Source organism: Myxine glutinosa, chromosome 2 (genome assembly GCF_964187855.1).
Source record: "Myxine glutinosa chromosome 2, kmMyxGlut1.1, whole genome shotgun sequence".
Taxonomy (NCBI): domain Eukaryota; kingdom Metazoa; phylum Chordata; class Myxini; order Myxiniformes; family Myxinidae; genus Myxine; species Myxine glutinosa.
The window spans coordinates 156,388,189-156,410,800 of record NC_136262.1 but is presented as its reverse complement, the minus strand read 5'-3'; the positions used below and the strand labels follow the sequence as shown (position 1 = coordinate 156,410,800).

Genomic DNA, 22,612 nt, shown 5'->3' with positions numbered 1-22,612 from the left:
CTCCACCATTTTATTTGCTCTGCATACCTCTGAGGCTCCATAAGCCTCTGGTAACCATTTTAAGATTGAATCAACATGTCTTTTATCATGTTACCTTTTGAAGAAACAAAGGTACAATTTGATTACAACTCATGCAAAGGAAACAAGGTAATGCATGTTTCATTCGGAGCGATCGTGGCAAGCTGGCTGCTGTTAGTTATAAACTACCCAAAGAAGATGTGTTTTCATAATGCAGAGGAAAGAAAATTGTGGTCTTAATAAAAATAAAAAAACGTTTGGTTTTCACATGAGTTTTCAAGGCTGAATCATGTGCAAGTACAGGATTAATAAACAAACTGTATTTCACGTGTGAATGGCCATGGGCATGCAATTCACATATTATCGGAAAACAAAATGAACACAGAGGGGAAATTGCCCAGAGATATTTTTTAGTTCTTATTTTAGAAGTTATGTGCACGTACACTTTAAAGAAGTTTATTTGAAATCTTAAATTTAAAAAGTGTCCTTCTGTATGCTGTAACGAAAATAATAATTTTGGTTTTTGCCAGACAGAAAGAAGGGTGTAATTTCATTACACCATTACACCCTCTTATACACCACCCTCAAGACTTCTTTCCAGGGATTTTTTCCATTTGAGCTGTATTCTTTATACAGTCTTCACAATAAAATGTTTCATTCTTTAGAAGTAGTCCACAATAAAAAGTTGCAATTTTTTGGTACTTTGCACATGGAGAGAGAGGTGGAGCTTTGTTTACGTGTCACCAAATACTCGTGGAGGGGGTGGAGAATGATGGTGGAGAATTGCAGAGGACTTACAGAGACACACACACACGGACACACACAGACACACGGGGACACGGGGACATTCGCATATACTTGCTGACACACACACATGGGGACACACACACACATGGGGACACACACACACACACATGGGGACACACACACACACACATGGGGACACACACACACACACACATGGGGACACACACACACACATGGGGACACACACACACACACACACACACACACACACGGGGACACACACACACACACATGGGGACACACACACACACACATGGGGACACACACACACACACACGGGGACACACACACACACACACACACGGGGACACACACACACACACACACATGGGGACACACACACACACATGGGGACACACACACACACATGGGGACACACACACACACATGGGGACACACACACACACATGGGGACACACACACACACATGGGGACACACACACACACATGGGGACACACACACACACATGGGGACACACACACACACATGGGGACACACACACACACATGGGGACACACACACACACATGGGGACACACACACATGGGGACACACACACATGGGGACACACACACATGGGGACACACACACATGGGGACACACACACATGGGGACACACACACATGGGGACACACACACATGGGGACACACACACACACATGGACACACACACACGGGGACACACACACACACACACACACACACACATGGGGACACACGCGCACACACATGGGGACACACACGCACACACATGGGGACACACACGCACACACATGGGGACACACACGCACACACATGGGGACACACACGCACACACATGGGGACACACACGCACACACATGGGGACACACATGCACACACACATGGGGACACACACACACACGGGGACACACACACACACACACACACACGGGGACACACACACACACACACGGGGACACACACACACACACACACACACACGGGGATACACACACACACATGGGGACACACACACAGACACACGGACACACACACACACGGGGACACACACACACACACACGGGGACACACACACACACACGGGGACACACACACACAGGCACACACACACGGGGACACACACACACACACATGGGGACACACACACACACACATGGGGACACACACACACACATGGGGGACACACACACACACATGGGGACACACACACACACATGGGGACACACACACATACACGGGGACACACACACATACACGGGGACACACACACACACACACACGGACACACACACACACACACGGACACACACACACACACACACACACACACACACACACACACACGGACACACACACACAAAGTTTCAACAAGAAATGAGGCTAAATGCTAAACAATATCCAACTTTGATAAGCTGATTTAGCAACTCTGGAGGAATAGGACTGTTTACATTATCCTTAATGTTCAGTCCAAATGCCATATCAATGACAAATAAAAGTGGTTTAGCTGACAGCACAGGTCAACTGTAGTAGCGAAACAAGGGGAAAAACTTTCGCTGACCTGAAAATGATGTTCTCAAGGTCAAATGGATACTCAATGATTCCGGTGGTGGGCACACGGACACGTAGAACATCCTGCTGGGTTGGCAGGTAGTGTGTGGGAGTGCAATGCGGTCCAGGGAAGTTAGGTAGCTGAAAGATAAGAAGGAAGCAAAAGGGCAGTTATAAGCATGCATGGTTCAAACAATTATCCAGTAGTAGGCTTGGTTGATAAACAACGAAACACATCTTTAAAGCACAAAATGAACAAATAGTCGCAATCCATTTGTAAACAAATTTAATTAAAATGAAAAGGGCAAAACATTTTCAAACAAATACACAGCATAGCTGGGCAGTAATAAAATTGAGAAAATGCTTCTTTTAACACACTTCCTGAGACTTATGAAGGGCCTTCAATTATTGCTGGAAAATGAAAAGTTGTGCATTACGAAATATGTAGCATGATGCTATATATAGTCGGTCGGTTGATCTTAAAAGGTTCGGTGCTTAAGTTTAAGGCTTAAAAGGTCGGTCTTAAAAAGCAGAGGCGAGATTCGCATATACTTGCATCCATTAAAAATGTGTTTGTATTGAAGTGATAAGTTCCTACAACAGCCCAAACCCCCCTTTTATTGACACAATTTTCCCGATTTTGTACAATTCTTGAAATGTGTATCAAATGAGGAAAAATAAACTGGTGGTTTTGTCCGTTTAAAAATTAATGTCCGATTCAAAGATTCATTAAACTCCCACGCAACCACAGCTCCTCCATGATGCACGCGTTCTTCCAGTAACTCCCTCCCCCTTGTGGTTAAATTCCCAAAATACAGGCTTACGCACACCTCAATTCGTTTGCTCGTCTTTTCTCCTGTTTGCAGAACGGAGAAAAGAGGTGGAACTGCCTTCCGTTACTGCAGGGTACGGTGTTTACCCTCCCCATCCACCTTTCTCTCCTGTCTTCTCTTCTCATTCATTCCCTTGTTTGTTGTGTCCAACTGTAACACCACTGCTTCACTGTGAGCATGTTATCCTTTTACCATCTATCACCCCACTTTTTGTATACATTCTTCCATAAGCCAATATTTTGTATACATTTAAACAAATTGGCATGTAAATATGATCAAATTAATTTCAATTACAGTAGTGTGACAACAAAGTGGTGTTATGTTATAGGACATCTATTTATGAAGTGTGAACAGGGAGAAAGGGAAAGGGAAGGTTAATAATGAAATTGAGAAGAGAATGAGAGAGGGAGAAGGAAAGGCATAGGCAGGGAGAGCCAGAGGCAGAGGCAGTGAGAGGAAGAGGCAGTGAGAGGAAGAGGCAGGGAGAGGAAGAGGCAGGGAGAGGAAGAGGCAGGGAGAGGAAGAGGCAGGGAGAGGTAGAGCAGGGAGAGGCAGAGGCAGGGAGAGGAAGAGGCCAGGGAGAGGAAGAGGACAGGGAGAGGAAGAGGCAGCGAGAAGAAGAGGCAGGGAGAGGGAAGAGGCAGGGAGAGGGAAGAGGCAGGGAGAGGGAAGAGGCAGGGAGAGGGAAGAGGCAGGGAGAGGGAAGAGGCAGGGAGAGGGAAGAGGCAGGGAGAGGGAAGAGGCAGGGAGAGGGAAGAGGCAGGGAGAGGGAAGAGGCAGGGAGAGGCAGAGGCAGGGAAAGGGAAAGGGAATGGCAGGGAGAGGGAAAGGGAGAAAAGCAGAGAGGAGAGGGAAGCAATGGCAGTGACAGGGAAAGGGAGTTGCAAAGAGAAAGAAAGGGAGTGTTAGGGAGAGAAAGAGGCAGGGAGAAGAAGAGGCAGTGAGAGGAAGAGGCAGGGAGAGGGAAGAGGGCAGGATAGGGAAAGTGAATTGCAGGGAGAGGGAAAGGGAATGGCAGGGAGTGGGAAAGGGAATGGCAGGGAGATGGAAAGGGAATGGCAGGGAGAGGGAAAGGGAAAAGCATAGAGAGGGAAGCAGTAGTGGTGAGAGGCAAAGGGAGTGTCAGGGAAGGTAGAGGCAGGGAGAGGAAGAGGAGAGTAAGAGGAGATGAGAGTAAGAGGAGATGAGAGTAAGAGGAGATGAGAGTAAGAGGAGATGAGAGTAAGAGGAGATGAGAGTTAAGAGGAGATGAGAGTAAGAGGAGATGAGAGTAAGAGGAGATGAGAGTAAGAGGAGATGAGAGTAAGAGGAGATGAGAGTAAGAGGAGATGAGAGTAAGAGGAGATGAGAGTAAGAGGAGATGAGAGTAAGAGGAGATGAGAGTAAGAGGAGATGAGAGTAAGAGGAGATGAGAGTAAGAGGAGATGAGAGTAAGAGGAGATGAGAGTAAGAGGAATGAGAGTAAGAGGAGATGAGAGTAAGAGGAGATGAGAGTAAGAGGAGATGAGAGTAAGAGGAGATAGAGTAAGAGGAGATGAGAGTAAGAGGAGATGAGAGTAAGAGGCAGATGAGAGTAAGAGGAGATGAGAGTAAGAGGAGATGAGAGTAAGAGGAGATGAGAGTAAGAGGAGATGAGAGTAGAGGAGATGAGAGTAAGAGGAGATGAGAGTAAGAGGAGATGAGAGTAAGAGGAGATGAGAGTAAGAGGAGATGAGAGTAAGAGGAGATGAGAGTAAGAGGGAGATGAGAGTCAGAGGAAATGAGAGTAAGAGGAGATGAGAGTAAGAGGAAATGAGAGGAGAGGAAATGAGAGTAAGAGGAATGAGAGTAAGAGGAAATGAGAGTAAGAGGAGATGAGAGTAAGAGGAGATGAGAGTAAGAGGAGATGAGAGTAAGAGGAGATGAGAGTAAGAGGAGATGAGAGAAGAGGAGATGAGAGTAGAGGAGATGAGAGTAAGAGGAGATGAGAGTAAGAGGAGATGAGAAGTAAGAGGAGATGAGAGTAAGAGGAGATGAGAGTAAGAGAGATGAGAGTAAGAGGAGATGAGAGTAAGAGGAGATGAGAGTAAGAGGAAATGAGAGTAAGAGGAAATGAGAGTACAGAGGAGATGAGAGTAAGAGGAAATCGAGAGTAGAGGAGATGAGAGTAAGAGGAGATGAGAGTAAGAGGAGATGAGAGTAAGAGGAGATGAGAGTAAGAGGAAATGAGAGTAAGAGGAAATGAGAGTAAGAGGAGATGAGAGTAAGAGGAAATGAGAGGGAGAGGAAATGAGAGTAAGAGGAGATGAGAGTAAGAGGAGATGAGAGTAAGAGGAAATGAGAGTAAGAGGAGATGAGAGTAAGAGGAGATGAGAGTAAGAGGAAATGAGAGTAAGAGGAAATGAGAGTAAGAGGAGATGAGAGTAGAGGAAATGAGAGGGAGAGGAAATGAGAGTAAGAGGAGATGAGAGTAAGAGGAAATGAGAGTATGAGGAAATGAGAGTAAGAGGAAATGAGGGCAAGAGGAGATGAGAGTAAGAAGAAATGAGAGTATGAGGAAATGAGAGTAAGAGGAGATGAGAGTATGAGGAAATGAGAGTATGAGGAAATGAGAGTAAGAGGAGATGAGAGTAAGAGGAGATGAGAGTAAGAGGAGATGAGAGTAAGAGGAGATGAGAGTAAGAGGAAATGAGAGTAAGAGGAGATGAGAGTAAGAGGAAATGAGAGGGAGAGGAAATGAGAGTAAGAGGAGATGAGAGTAAGAGGAAATGAGAGTAAGAGGAAATGAGAGGGAGAGGAAATGAGAGTAAGAGGAGATGAGAGTAAGAGGAAATGAGAGTAAGAGGAAATGAGAGGGAGAGGAAATGAGAGTAAGAGGAGATGAGAGTAAGAGGAAATGAGAGTAAGAGGAGATGAGAGTAAGAGGAGATGAGAGTAAGAGGAGATGAGAGTAAGAGGAGATGAGAGTAAGAGGAAATGAGAGGGAGAGGAAATGAGAGTATGAGGAAATGAGAGTAAGAGGAGATGAGAGTATGAGGAAATGAGAGTATGAGGAAATGAGAGTCAGAGGAAATGAGGGCAAGAGGAAATGAGAGTATGAGGAAATGAGAGTAAGAGGAGATGAGAGTATGAGGAAATGAGAGTAAGAGGACATGAGGGCAAGAGGAAATGAGAGTAAGAGGAAATGAGAGTAAGAGGAAATGAGAGGGAGAGGAAGACGCATGGAGAGGGAGAGGAAGACGCATGGAGAGGGAGAGGAAGACGCATGGAGAGGGAGAGGAAGACGCATGGAGAGGGAGAGGAAGACGCATGGACAGGGAGAGGGAGAGGAAGAGGCATGGACAGGAAGAGGGAGAGGAAGAGGAAGAGGAAGAAGCATGGAGGCAAACTCGCCTCAAAGCTATCTAGCATGGGTTCAAATCCTGGCTCAACTATAAATTGTCATCCCGGTCGGTGTTTCATCGGCAGGGCGATTCATCAATATGTGTGCCGCCTCGGATGGACGTTAAACTGGGCATCCTTTCTGTGGGCAGTCGTTGGTGGACGTCGAAGATCCCAAGGTGTCATTCCTGAAGAGTAAGCGAGATATCGTCGGCACCCTAGCCAAATTCCTGCCATGACCGACAGGGGGCAATGCATCTGCCGTACAGCCACGCACCCAGTACTAACACCAGTAGCCAAAGGCTGCACATTAAATGAATGAGAGAAGAAATATTTATATATAGTTTCCTTCGTTTTAAAACGGAAAAACTTCACAAGAGGTGTGATTAAGGTATGATCGGTCAAATGTTTCGTGATGTTGGATACACCATTTCAGTTCGTTATCCATGCCCTAATGTGGTTTTCAGGGAAATATCACTGTGGAAAACAAAAACAAAAAAACAAAGGTAGTTGGAAAAGACTTACTATTTGGTGGAATCAGAGAGCTGGTATTCACGACGGCGATCATAACATTCTTCGATGCCAGGATCACTCCACAGGAGCTTGATGGCTTCTACGTAGGGTGCCTCAAATGAAGCCACTTTCTCAACATCAACCTCACGAATGAGATGTGCATTCTCCTGCAAGAGCATTCAGATTAAGGTTATTTTGCAAATCAATTCAGACCAGAACTTTGGTTAACAAGTGCTTTGAATGGAAATGTATGGATGCTTACTCCATCTCACATTTATCAGCAAAATACTTCGGTTTTACAGTGTGCAGAACTTTTATCTCGCCCTCTCCCCCCAAACCTCACTGCACCCCTTTAGTTTAGAAATATCTGACTTTACCGATATTCAAACGCCCCAATGACTGATTTCCAATAAAGCATGTCAACAATGTCAAAGAAGATACCAGTAAATAAAAACTTATCACAGGTATAAAAATTAAAATAGAATAAAATGTGACATCATCTGCTGAACCAAAATCTTCATTCAGCAGCACATCTCCGACAGATATGATGTCATTTCCTGGCCACAGCGATGTGGCTCGATATGTATGTATCAGTCACTCCACTCACCAACAAATACGTATCAATACTAGTATTTTTATGCCTCCGCCCTTGAAGGTGGCCGGGGTCATTATGTTTTCGGGTGGTCCGCCCGTACGGGCTAAACCTCATTTTTCTCAGCAACCACATGTCCGATTGAGACGAAACTTTCAGTGTAGGAGTGACACCCATGCAGAATGTTGTGATAATTGTGACGCCATAGGTCACGTAGTATATATATATATATATATATATATATATATATATATATATATATATATATTTGTATACAAGATCGAGGCTCGTGTAGGAGCTAACATCAATCACAACAAGCGTTACGCCTAGGTTCCCTGTCGGTGAAGTGATGCGAGTTGACAAAGTGGAAGACGCAAGGCGGCCATCTTGGATTTTGACGTGGCAACCCAATTTTCAATAGCGTTCTCCCTTATGCGTAGATACACCCACACACCAGATAGTAGTTCGTTTATTTTTCAAGGTATTTCGCTCACAAGGTTCAGACATATATATGGTGGCGGCCATCTTGAATTTTGACGTGGCGAGCCAATTTTCAATAGCGTTCTTCCTTATGCCTAGATACACCCACACACCACATTAGAAGTTGGTACTTCGCTTATTTGTCAAGATATTCCGCTCACAAGGTTCAGACAAACATGGCGGCGGCCATCTTGGATTTTGACGTGGCGACCCAATTTTCAATAGCGTTCTTCCTTACGTGTAGATACACCCACACACCAGATTAGAAGTTAGTAGTTCGTTTATTTTTCAAGATATTTCGCTGTGTTTGCCGGGTTTTTCGCCTCGACCCCAAAGTGTGGATCGGAGCGCGCGCTTGGAGCTGGACCTCGCCGCCTACCATCTGCCTGGACCCTCCTCTGCCGTCCCAAACCATTCCATCCCTTTGTGTACGTGAGTTTGTTCTGTGTGTCTTGTCCCTGGGAATAAGTTAAGCTTGTATAGTTAAGCTAGAAATTGCACTGTGTCCTTCTGGTCCATCCCTCTTTCTGCCTTTATTTTATTATCCTTCCTTCTTCCTTGGTTTCTTTTGATGATTTGTAAATAATAATAATAAATTAGATTTGTTCTTCCTACCTTGCCTTTCTTTCCCTTACATCCTTCGTCTTTGTCTTTTCCAAATTGAATACCTGTAGCACGATTTGGCCAACGTTTCAGGATCGCGTCTAGTCATTGTTAATAGTTCATGCCGCGGTTGCTTAAAACCGCTCGGCAATTAACATCTGTCCGCGGTACGAACGGGGCTGTGCCACCGGCCTTTCCAGGGGTCGCTGTACAGCGTCAGGGACCACGTCGGTCAGTCATAAACGAGGGGACTAATCCCCCCTCGATAAGGGGAACAGAGGCCGACGTTGGGTTCCGTAACAATATATATGGTGGTGGCCATCTTGGATTTTGACGTGGCGACCCAATTTTCAATAGCGTTCTTCCTTATGCCTAGATACACACACACACCAGATTAGAAGTTGGTACTTCGCTTATTTTTCAAGATATTCCGCTCACAAGGTTCAGACATACATGGCGGTGGCCACCTTGGATTTTGAAGTGGGTTGCACCCACACACCAAATTAGAATTCGGTCCTTCGCTTACGCACGCACGTACGCACACACGCACGGACGGGAAAACCATAGTCCCCCTTTCGCTCCGCGGTGCGACGGGAGACAAAAACAAACAAGCGGACATACAAAACATACAATAAAGGGAGCGGGAGACAAGATGGGGAGAGAGAGGGAAGCACACAAGTATAACAGCAGAGAACAGGGACATCGGACGATCTGTGGGAGGGGGAGGGCTTGGGGGGAGGAGAGGTATAAAACACATGGACACTGCTAGAACGTATGGCAGCCATCTTGGATTAAACGCAAATAATAATAAATATATTTCTCAGAAACCGCTGAACGGAAAAATTTGAAACTTGGCACATTGTCAAGTACTCCCAATGGGGAACAAATGCATGCTAATGATGACATCATAGGTCAAGTGGTAAACCAGCCAAAAATGTTTTAATCGAATTCCTTGTCCTAAAAATCTGAAATTGCATGCACATGACCCATTTGTATTGAAATATGAAATTTATGACATCATCGGTCACATAGTTTGGCAGCCATATTGGATTTAACCTAAAACCTCAACAAAACATCTTCTCCCAAACCACCAAATCGATTGACTCGAAACTTTACATGTGTCATTGACTATGCATGGTGATTAAAATATGACCACGAAAATGTCATTGGTCACATGGCGTGGCAGCCATATTGGATTGAAGGAAAATATTAAGTAATTATATCTCTGAACCACTTACCCTGTCGATGTGAAATTTTACAAATAACATCTAACAACATTGTTGCATACAGTTTGAAAATTATGATGTACGTCATGTGGTTTGGCAGCCATCTTGTATAGAAAAACGAACCTTAGCCGATCAACACGAAACTTCACAAACGTGATCCCCGACACATACGTATGCAGAATGTACATTTTTCAAAGTCATACGTCACATGGTGTGGCAGCCATATCAGCTTGAAAGCCGATATTTAAAAAAATCTTATCCTAAAGGAATAGGAATTCTTATTGTTTTTGTATACAAAGTCGAGGATCGTGGAGGAGCTAAAACAAAACGGATCAGGACATAACAGAACAAAAGGAAAAGTAGAAGGAGAGGGAGGAAACACACCAACAGCAGGTGTGAGGGACAAATAGAGGACAGCTTGGACAAGTAAGGGATGAGGGGAAGAATAAATGGTAATGGAGGACAGATGGGGTGGACAAGATGGATACAGAAGCAAACTCTCAGGAAGGAAAAACTGAACATTTAGAAAGAGGTGGGCCTGGGGCCTGGGAGGGTTAATGGGGGTAGAAAATATCATGGTTTTAGATGGGGGATGATCTGAGATGGTTGAGAACAGCTGCCTTGAAGACCTGGAGGGAAGAATGAGATTGAAGGGACTGATGAAGTTTGTTCCACAGGTGGGAAAAAGAGGAACAAATGTGTGGAGGCACGCATCGATTCTGAAAATTTGGAGTTTCACCAGAAGGGGGTTGCTGGTGGACCGTGTGCACCTTGCAGAAATCTGGTGAGAGAGTGAGGGGTCAGGTGTGAGGGACAAAGCATGGAAAGAGCAGAGGGTTTGTTTTCTCTTCCACAGCAATATTCTTAATCTGTGAACTGCACGTGGAGATCGGTTTCTGAGGTTTGGGACATGGAATGTTGGGACAATGACAGGGAGATCAGGAGAAGTGGTTGAAGTATTGGTCAGAAGAAGAGTGGACATATGTTGTGTGCAAGAGACGAGATGGAAGGGAAGTGGTGTGAGAATGGTGAAGGGTAGGCAGGGACAGAAATACAAGTTTGCGTGGCAAGGGTGCCCGGGGGGCGTGCATGGTGTTGGTGTCCTGTTTTCTGAGGAGTTTGTAGACAGTGTGGTGAGTGTGACTCGATTCGGTCATGACCAAGGAAATGTTTATGACCTATTGTGAACACTCCACCACTGTCAAGGGAATGAGACTCCACCATTGCCACCAGACATCTTCATTCTGAAATGTCCTTAATGCAGTGGATATTTCTTTTTTTTCTTTCTCTGCAAGAGCAAAGCTCATGGAACAGTACAGTTAAATGAAGGAAATAAACAAACAGGATTGGAAGAGAAAGAAGGGAAGGAAACACTGAAACCAGCACGTAAGGGGGTTGGGTTAGGAAGGGTTGAACCACCTTAAGAAGACATTTTTCTCCGCATAGCAGGGTTTTTTTTTTTTTTTTTTGTATACAGAGTCGAGGCTCGTGAAACAGCTAACATTTATCAAACAAACAAATCAAACAAACAAGCAAACAAAGTATATAAAAAGGGGAGTGGTCGACAAGATGGGGAGGGAAGGGGAGGAAGCACACAAACGCAACATTTGAGAGCAGGGACATCGGGAGATGTTTTTGGAGGGAGAGGGCCTGGGGGGAGACAGGATAGGTATAAAACACAAGGACACCAAGGACTTCCAGGAAAGAGGTCAAAAGTCAGCTCAAAAAAGTGGATTTGGGGTGAAATTACCGGGGGTAGAAAAGATCAAGGTTTTGGATTGGGGAAGATAAGAGATGGTGGTGAACAGCCGTTTTAAAGACCTGGAGGGAGGAGTGGGATTGAAGAGAGTGAGGGAGTTTGTTCCAGAGGCGGGAGAAAAGAGGAATGAAGGAGTGAAGGTGAGCAGAGAGTCTTGATTTTGGCAGTTTAACCATAAGAGGGTTTGAGGCAGATCTTGTGCGACCTGTAGGAATATTTGGGGGACAGAGCCCAGAGAGAGCTGGGGGAGCAAGGCCGGAGAGGAGTCGGTAGAAGACGGAAAGACCACCAACCTGCCTGCGGTGATTAAGTGAAAGGCCCTCGGAGATAGCGTCATCGCGGGAGATTCCAATGATTCTGAACGCTTTGGTTTCAACAGCGTGAAGATGAGCTAGGTGCGAGGCAGGAGCACCAGCCCAGAGGGGAGAGCAGTATTCCATTGAGCTGCGGATGAAAGCCTTGTATGTGGTGAGGAGCTCAGGTGTGCCAAGGAAGGACTTCGCACGACGGAGGATGCCCAGTCGGCGACTGGCTTTGGAGGCCAGCTTGGAAATGTGGTTTTCCCAGGAAAGATCATGGCAGATAGTGAGACCCAAAAGCTTGAGTGACAGAACTTCTTGGAGAGGATTATTCAGAAAGTAGATGGGAGGGTTGTCCAGTCGGTCTTTTCGGAGAGACATCGTAAGAGTGTGAGATTTGTCAGGATTGAAAGACATGTTCCACTTGTTTGCCCAGTCTGTGATTTTGTCCAGGTCTGCAGAGAGTGAGGAGGTTGCAGACTGCCGATCTGAGGGATGAGGAATGGAGCGGCAGAGAGTGGAGTCATCAGCAAAGAGATAGAGGATTTTCAAGAGAGTCAGAGAGATCCTTGATGAAGACCAGAAAAAGCACAGGGCCCAGAACACTGCCTTGGGGAACTCCAGCCTGAACAGGAAGAAGAGATGAGAGAAACCCATTCAGGGCCACACGTTGACTACAACTAGAGAGGAAGTCCGCCAGCCATGCGTGGAGATTTCCATGGATACCAAAGGAGGAGAGTTTGGTGAGCAGAGCGGGGTGCCAGACCGTATCGAAGGCACGTGATATGTCGAGGGAGACAGCTCTAATTTCCTGTTTGGCATTGAGGACCTCCATCCATTGTTGAGACAGCAGAAGCAGCATGTCCAGAGTAGAGTGACCTGGTCTGAAACCAAATTGATGATCAGAGATCAAGCCATTGGAGAAGAGGAAAGATTTCATATCCGAAGCAATGATGGATTCCATGACTTTGCTGATAATTGGGAGAAGGCTGATTGGTCTGTAGTTGCTAGGATCTGTTTTTGCACCTTTTTTGTGCAAAGCGGTGATGTTGGCTGATTTCCAAGCAGATGGCAGTTGACCTTGAGCAAAAGAGAGGGTGAAGAGAACAGAGAGAGGGAGTGAAAGAGCGGAAGAACAGGATTTTAGGACCCGTGGGCTGATGCCGTCAGGTCCAGTTGCAGAATCAGAGTAGAGGGTTGACAGAAACTTTTCCACCTTGTCAGGAGGAAAGGACACGGAGTCCAGGAGCAGCTGGGTACGACTCGGTATGGTGGGTACAGAGAGGGATGGGTTTGGGACACAAGATTTAGAGGCAAGCACAGAGTTGAGGCATTCAGCTTTTTCACGTGCGGAGCAAGCTAGCTGTGTAGCCGTTTGAGGTAAGGGAGGGGATGGAGGGGATGGAGGGGGAACAAACACCAGAAACAGATTTGACCAGACACCACCAGGATTTGGAAGAGGGAGACAGGTAAGAGAGTTCGGTCTTGAGAACGGAGAGATATTGTTTCCTGGCTCTCCTGAGGGTGGACACACACTTGTTTCGGGCTTTGTGAAAGGAAATGAGATTTCTTTCCGTTGGATTTGCTTTCCAGGAGACGAAGGCAAGTTGTTTCTGGGCAACAGCCTCACCACAAGATTCCGTGTACCATGGACGGGAGGAAGGGTATGACAACTGAAGACGAGATGGGATAAATCTGTGCATGAGAGAGAGCAATTTACTTTGGAAGAATTCCCAGGATGAGTTGATGTCAGAGGTGGTAGAGATGGGAGACCAGTCCAGATGATTGATGGCTGCTTGAAGACCGTGCCAGTTGGCCTGAGTGAAATGCCAGACTCGTCGACGCTGAAGAGGCTCCCTGAGAATGGTCAGAGAGATGTCCACTTTAACAAGCACATGATCAGATGATCCGATTGGAGCAGAAGAGCAGCAGACATTTTCAGGGAAGTTAGTCATAACCAAGTCCAGAAGAGAAGATGCTCCGTTGACTGAGATCCGGGTCGGGATCCGAGGGTGAGATCCGAGGGTGAGGAGATCATGTGTAAGGGGTTGGCCTTTTTCGGGCACCATGGTCCCCTTTTTTGAAGCAATGTTTTATGGCCAGATGCTCTTCCTGCCGCCAAACCTGTTAGTCGCCTCTTGCGACACAAAGGGAATTACCAGTGAACTGGTATACTCAATTTGCCAACTTCAGAAGGATGACAGGCTGAGTCAACCCCCCTTGACTTAATTCAGCGATCGACCGGGATTCAAACCCAGGATCCGAGGGTGCCAAGCCGGCACCCTAACCGCTAAGCCAACACCAGGCTATTGGGTTAGGAAGGGTTAATGGAGGTAATAAAGATTGTGTGTAAGGAAGTGGGATGACAAGATGTGGTGCAATGCCTGCTTGAAGCCATGGAGGGAAGAGTCGGAAAGAATGGCCTTTTGGATGGCAGTCCCATAGACAGGAGAAGTGAGGGGCAGTAGAGTTGAGGTGTGCAATCAGCCTGGATTTTGGAAGTTTAACCAGGACGAGGTCACTGTAAGAACATGTTCACCCTGGAGTTGCTGAGGAGGGTCAGAGGACCAAGAGCAGAGGGAGCAATATTGGAGAAGAAGTGGTTCAATCAAAAAAAACAAAAAAAAAACAGACCACCAAACTGCCTACGTTGTGAAAGCAACATACCTCGTGCTTCGGCCTCATCATGGGGAATTCCAATAATGTTGAGGGCGTTAGAACCACCTTTAGAGGCCATTTTTCGCCGCAGAGCAGGGGTTGGCCTTTTTTGGGCACCTTGGTCCCCTTTTTGAAGCAATGTTTTATGGCCGGAAGCCCTTCCTGCTACCAACCCTGTTAGTCGCCTCTTGCAACACACAGGGAATTACCAGTGAGCTGGTACTCAATTTGCCGACCTCGGAAGGATGACAGGCTGAGTCAACCCCCCTGGCATGAATTCAGCAATTGACCGGGATTCGAACCCAGGATCCTCGGATCCCAAGCCGGCACCCTAACCGCTAAGCCAACACCAGCATAATTCTGCGTTAGATTACACAAAATCCTGGAGAAACTGATATGATGCTGGGGTGGCAGCCCAAAGGGGAGAGCAGTACTACATTAAGCAACAGACAAAGGTAGACTGTGCACAGATCTGATTTTCCAATGGCAACAAAGGTAGACTGTGCACAGATCTGATTTTCCAATGGCAAGACTTGCCACATGTCCACAGACTGAGCCTCTTCCAGTGGTTGACCACGGCAATAGGTTGGTTAGTGTGATTTATCCTTCTGGAGTGACTGGATGAGACTGATATTTCCCAGGACTGAAGGACATATTCCATTTATTAGACAAGCATGTAATCAATTCTAGATTGGCAGACTCACACAGCTGCAGTCTGCCGAGCAGTGGGATGAGGTAGTGGACGACACAATGTGGTCATTTTGAAAAAGGAAGAGAGTTTTTCAGAACACCAGAGAGGTCATTTATGAGGAACAGAGTGGGCCCAACACTGCCTTGGGGAACTGCAGCCTCCATTGAGAGAGGCAAAGAGAGGGTTTCGTTCTATTGATGGCAACACGTTGACTGCATGAGCTGGAGAAATCAGAAATGCAGGAATGAAGCTGGCCTTGAATGCCACAGGCAAGAACCTGGCAAAAAAGCAGGATGCCCGACGTGAGTATCAAATGCCCAATATATGTCCAAGGAGACTGTCCTGACCTCTTGGGATTTAGGGCCTCCAAACCATTGCTGAAAGAGGAGAAGCAGCACGTCGAGAATTGGGTGACCGGGACACAATGCAAAATGATGGTGAGAGATCAGGCTGTTTGAAAAGAGGAAAGACACGACATCAGCAGCAACTAGAACGCCACTCAGTAGAGCGCATACTCCCGCCGTGGGTGAAATTGGAATAGTACGATTTCACAAAAGTTTGAGGGAGTAGTTCAGTGACAACACAAGACAAGACAACACAAGACAGACACTGCACAGATATATATTTAGAATATATAGAAGATAATGTTAAAAAAAAAAACAAGTCAATTTCACTTACATTTTCGGATTCAGCTTTCAATTCCATATAGGTGAGTGTATTTTGAGGCATGTGACACCAAATAAAATTGTAAGCCAGGAAAAACGTTCGTTTCATTCCTTAGGGATACAACATGTAAAACTGGCCCAAACGTGAAAACAAAACTCGCTCATTTTAAGTCGTACAAGCTAATGCGACCACTTATTCTTCTGGGAAGAATCCCATGAACATGCTGGCCACACTTATAAGTCACCTAAGTCTTTATAAGTTCATCAAATACTGACACCGCGATTGACATTCGCTGAGGTAAATATTGATATCTCTTCTGGGGTAAAAAAAGAAAAAAAGAAAAAAACCTTTTAACGCATTATACGTATCAAACGATACATTTTATGAAACGGGGAAACCTAATACACACTTTGGTGGTTTTAAAATGACAGAATATGTCTTTATTAGAAAAAAAAAAAATGAACATTGAAGACGACGCTGCTAAAAAAATAATACATCGCTCTAACGCATAACCACGAGTTTAAACTACATTTACAACAAATATGAAAACTATTTTCATATCACAATGTTAAGTCTAGAATATAATAAATAAATAAAATGAGCCCCATCTTCCAATGGTAAAAAAAAGATCCTTCAAAAAATTCCTGCATCCGGAATAATATCCTGAGCTTCACCAAAAACTAATCAATTCTTCCTTATCCCAAGGGCAATCATCCCACCAACTTTCATCCAAATCCGTTCAGAACTTTTCCAGATATCTTTAACTAACTAACTCACCAACTAACTAACTAACCAACTAACCAACTAACTAACCACCTAACTAACCAACTAACTAACCAACTAACTAACCAACTAACTAACCAACTAACCAACTAACTAACTAACACACACACACACACACACACACACACACACACGATCGAATGCATTACTCCCTAGTGGGAGTAATGATGTATTCCATGGCTTCACTTGTAATTGGAAGTAAGCTGAATGGTCAGTAGTAGATGAGAGGATCTGTTTTTTTCCCCTTATTGGAGATGGGAGGGATATATGCAGACTTCCAGGCCAATGGGAGGTGGCCAGAGGAGGACAGAATGAATCGGGCAGACAAAAAGGAAGCAAGAACAGCAGAGCAGGATTTGAGAACATGGAGCACTGATGAGGCATGTTGCTCAAGCAGGGCCAAGGCTAGACAGACCTTTCTCTACTTTATTGGGTGAGATCAATACAGAGTCCAGCAGACAGTGGGTATGAAGAGTAAAGGGTAAGAGGAGGACAGAGTGAGGTAGGATGGAGAGACAAGATTTGGAGGTAAACATAGAGTTTAGACATTCTCCCTCATCTCAAGCAGTCTGCAGTAATGCCATTTGACGTGATGGAGGGTTAGAAAGGGGAGCATACACCAGAGAAGGACTTGGCAAGACGACCACAACTTAAAAAAAGGAGACTGGTTAGACAGTTCAGACTTCAGATTTGCAAGATGGAGTTTTCTGGCATGCCTCAGAAGAATGCGAGCCATATGGAATGAACTAAATTTGTCCTCAGTCTGGTTAGCTTTCTCAGTTGAGAAAGACAGCTGCTTGACAGCAACCTGCTCTCTGCAGTACTCAGTATACCAGGGCCTAGGCCCTAGAGGATGGATCGGATAGCCATAGCTGGGATGGTATAAACTGCCACATGAAAGAATAGGCTTTTATGAAACTACTAGAGCGGAGGTACATGCACTACATGCACATGAACGAGTGCCGTTCTAGTTCTTTTATGTCTTCATTAAATGTCTCATTACCTCTGCCACCGAAGGTGGATGGAGGTTATGTTTTCACCACCTTTGTCTGTTTGTCTGCCTGTCCGTTTGTTTGTATGTGAACAAGATATCTCAAAAGGTTGTGGATGGATTTGGACGAAATTTGGCAGAGAGGTAGTGTATGTGACAAGGACAAAATGATTACATTTTGGTGAAGATCCTGATTCGGATCCGGCTAGAATAATTTTTTAAGCGATTCTTCACCATTGGGAGATAGGGCTAAAACCGATAAATAGCAGGACATCTCAAAAAGTTGTGGACGGATTTGGACAAAACTTTGTGGACCGGTTGGGTGGGTGACAAGACCGAATCAATTTGATTTTGGTGAAGATCTGAATATGGATTCATATACGAGATTTATTTAAATTTTAAGTGATTCTTCACCATTGAGAGATCAGGCGAAAAGCGATATATAACATGATATTGTAAAAAGTTGTGGATGAGTTAAGCCTAAACTTGGTGGATGAGTTGGGCAGGCGACAAGAACAAGCCAATTCGATTTTGGTTAAGGTCTGAATCCAGATCTGGCCTATCAGTGGGATACAAAACAAACTGTTCAGCCTGGCGGAGGGATGCGCTCTACCGACTGCCGTTCTAGTTAACCATGCGATGGACCATGACATTTTGTTAACCAATGTTAACTGCAACACTTGGACTAATTTGCATAAATATATAAACAAACTCGCATTACAAACACATAATTGATGTGTTTACTTATGAACAACTTTTCCACTTTGTTCTTGATGTGCCATAAATAATATCTATCGATGCTTCCATGCTGATTTATGGCTGTGTACGAGTTATACCCAACTGCCAGCAACAACATGATTACAGCACCACACATACGAGGTGTGTTCAAAAAGTATGCGACCTTAATTTGTCGTGCGTAAACAAATGAAGCTAGGGAGGCGTTGATTGGTGCACGTATGTAGGCGATCCTAATGCGCACGCGTGAATTTTTTCCCACGTGCAGAAGCTGTCATTCGACGGCAGACCGCCGATGAGTGAGGAAGTGTAAGTGAGCGCCGTCGGATTTTCGTTTTTGACAAAATGACGGAAAAACTTGAACAACGCTACTGCATCGAATTTTGTGTAAAGCTTGGCGATTCCCAAGTGGAAACGATCCGCAAGATTCAACAGGCCTTCGGGGACGAAGCAATGAGCACCACACAGATAAAGGAGTGGTACAACCGCTTCAAAGATGGCCGCACATCAGTGGAGAGTGAAGCACGTTCGGGTAGGCCCTCAACATCCCGAAATGAGATCGTCATTGACCAATTGAGGACCCTGGTGATGCAGGATCGTCGAATCACGATCGGAGAACTTGCAGACGAGGTGGGCGTCAGCATTGGATCCGTTCATTCCATTATGAAGGAGGATTTGGGCTTCAGGAGAATCTCAGCGAAGGTCGTACCAAAGCTGCTAACGATTGAGCAGAAGCAACTCCGTTTGGAGATCGCACAGGACATGCTGGAGACTGTGAACAGCGATCCCAGCTTCCTCAACACAGTGATCACTGGCGATGAGTCCTGGGTTTATGGGTACGACCCAGAAACCAAGTTGCAGTCATCACAATGGAAGCATCCAACATCCCTGAGGCCAAAAAAAGCAAGGCAGGTCCGCAGCAATGTCAAAGTCATGCTGACCGTCTTCTTCGACTCCAGTGGCGTGGTTCATCACGAGTACGCACCACACGGCACAACCATCACCAAGGAGTATTACCAAGAGGTTCTGCGTCGCCTTCGTGACGCTGTGCGCCGCAAACGGCCGGACCTGTGGGCAGCGGGCAATTGGCAGCTCCATCACGATAACGCACCCGCCCATTCTTCACATTTGATAGAGTTTCTTGGCCAAACACAACACACCTGTGCTTCGTCAGGCTCCCTACTCTCCCGACATGACTCCGTGTGACTTCTGGCTTTTCTCCAAGCTGAAAATGCCCCTGAAAGGGACCAGATTTCAGTCCAGAGAAGACATCATGCGGAATGCGACGGACCAGCTGCGCGCCATCCCAAAAGAGGCGTTCCAGCGCTGCTTCCGACAGTGGCAGAACCGTTGGGAGAAGTGTGTGGCAGCCCAAGGGGACTACTTTGAAGGAGATTAGTGTAAGTTTGTTGTATCTGGATACGAGTATTTTTTATGAACAAAGGTCGGATACTTTTTGAACACACCTCGTATATGTAAAATAAAAAATAGAAAACCATTCCTTTCACGTTGAGGCGCATAGGGATGCCGAGGCAGTTTCATTTGGCTAAGGAGGACAATCCTGGATAAGTCGCCATTCTGACGTAGAATACTCGACTGGTTGATTACCCCAGTAACATGGCACTCATTTTGCCAACTTCGGAAGGGTGACAGGCTGAGTCAACCCACGTGGTGTTAATTCAACAGCACGACAGAGGCTCAAACTCAAAACCCTAACTAAGATCGTAAGCCAGTCACCTTAACCGTGAAGCCAACACCAGGCATACACATAAATGTACACACATGCTAGTACAACTTACCTGGCACAGAAACTACCGCAAAATCAGTTTCCATCTCAGACTTCATAATGTTACTTCATAATGCTTCATAATGCAGAACGAAGTTCTGCTGTCAGAACTTCGTTTTCCCAATTTTTTTTCCTTCAGGCATCTGCAGGGAATCTATACATTTTGAAACCCTTCTTTGATCGATTGGTGCATCCAATGGAGTGCAGCATTCTGTTATTTTAAAAAGCATGATGAGCTATCATGTGTTCATTCAATGAGCTATCGATGGATACAAAATTGAGCCAATACCCACGTGACCAGAAAATTCTGAAACTCATCATGGCGATACTCCTAGTATAAAAGAACTCAGGTTTCCTTCCACTTCTGCGATTGTGTTTGTTCAAAGCATAAAGACAATTCAAATGTTGCCACACCTTCAGCCCAGGCATACCAGATATGTAGAAAATCTGGTTTGTGTGTGGATAAGCAGGTTTTTCTTATGGCACTTTTAAGGACCTGGCTTAAGGGCTAAATGGGACTTAGCTTAGAATAGTTACTTCATAATGCTGTCAGAATAAGTGCATGCAATTACTGTAACGAAAAAAATGTCGTCCAAGTTGAATGTTTAGCAGCTTCAGTCTTTCCATCCAAAATGGTAGTTTATAAGCCCTCGTTGTACCCACTCCGCACATTCTTGAATATTCCTCGATTTTTCTGTCCATACATGGTATTTTCTTTGCAGCAAGTAGCTAATCGGTGCTGTCATTGGGGGTGAGCGGAAAGCTACCAGACATGCAAAGGGGGTACCAAATGACTGTCTGCTGCGAGTCCAATCAGCGGAACAATGCAGCACGAGGTTTGAGGTTCTGCTTGTCGGTATCTGGGGCTGCTTGTTCTCCCTCTCTGTGGGCTCTGTCGGGGGAACCTCTTTCTGGGCAGCGCGAAGCTTCGAGACGCTTCGGACCATGGTCACCTGGTTGGTGTCTGCCTGCTCGCCTGTACATTTGCCCACTCGGTGGTTATTACTGTGCTGTGTCCGTGCTGTGCTCGTGATTTGATGTGCAGATCGTGACACACAACGGGAATGAGGGACACTGGTGTGAAACCGGGACTCAACCCATGTACGTACACGAACATCCGGTGGGGGGAAGGTTTCATCCTCTCACACCATCTTGTCTACTTTCTCTCCCTGTCCTGGTGTACCTCAAGTGAATGCGTCATTTAATAATTACGTCCTTGAGGATCCATGGGTGCGTGGGTTATTCTCAAATCATTTGTTTCAGTGCTATAAATGCTGCTTTTTCTTGTGAAATAAAATTTTCCTTGTTACTAAGAACCTGCTAATGGTCATCGGCGAATGGGAACGGGAACTCCATAGCATAATCGTTGAGGCAAATAACCTCGTAAACAGGGAACAGCGCATTCAAGGCGCCATTTTAAAGGGAACTGCGACACAACTGGCCAATTCTGAAGGGCAGATTCACCTATGGTCATCTTTAACTAATGATTCGTGCACAAGTTTGGACCGCTCACCCCCTCCCTGGTGGGTACGTTGGTCGGTAGAGACCCTTGATCTTTTAATATGGTTAATTTATATTGTAACACATTAAAAAATAGATGCAGCACAAAGACAGAAGGAAACATCAATATGCCACGACATACAGTGCATTCAGAAAGTATTCAGACCCTTCACATTTTTTCACATTTTATTATGTTTCAGCCTTATGCTGAAATCGTTTAAATTCATTTTTTCCCTCATCAATCTACACTCAATACCCCATAATGACAAAGAGAAACCAGGATTTTAGAAAGTTTTGCAGATTTATTAAAAAGAAAAAACTGAAATATCACATTGACATAAGTATTCATACCCTCTGCTATGACACTTGAAATTTTGCTCAGGTGCCTCCCATTTCACTTGATCATCTTTGAGATGTTTCTACACCTTGGATGGAGTCCACCTATGGTAAATTAAATTGATTGGACATGATTTGGAAAGGCACACACCTGTCTATATAAGGTCTCACAGCTGACATATCCATATCAGAGCAAAAACCAAGCCATGAGGTCGAAGGAACTGCCTGCAGAGCTCAGAGACAGGATTGTGTCGAGGCACAGATCTGGGGACGCCGACAAAAAAAATCTCTGCTGCATTAAAGATTCCCAAGAGCACAGTTGCCTCAATAATTCTTAAATGGAAGAAGTTTGGAACAACCAGGACTCTTCCTAGAGCTGGCCGCCCGGCCAAACTGAGCAATCGGGGGAGAAGGGCCTTGGTAAGAGAGGTGACCAAGAACCCGAT

At 45.4% G+C, this 22,612-nt stretch overlaps 1 protein-coding gene across 1 annotated transcript in view; it reads right to left on the bottom strand.

Annotated features, from left to right (window-relative positions):
- LOC137421144 (guanine nucleotide-binding protein subunit alpha-11) overlaps positions 1–22,612 on the bottom strand; it is a 105,032-nt gene that overhangs the window by 15,897 nt on the left and 66,523 nt on the right. Inside the window, 3 exon segments of the mRNA XM_068106891.2 lie at positions 2,366–2,460; positions 2,463–2,496; positions 7,074–7,228. Coding sequence (XP_067962992.1) covers positions 2,366–2,460; positions 2,463–2,496; positions 7,074–7,228 — 284 coding nt within the window.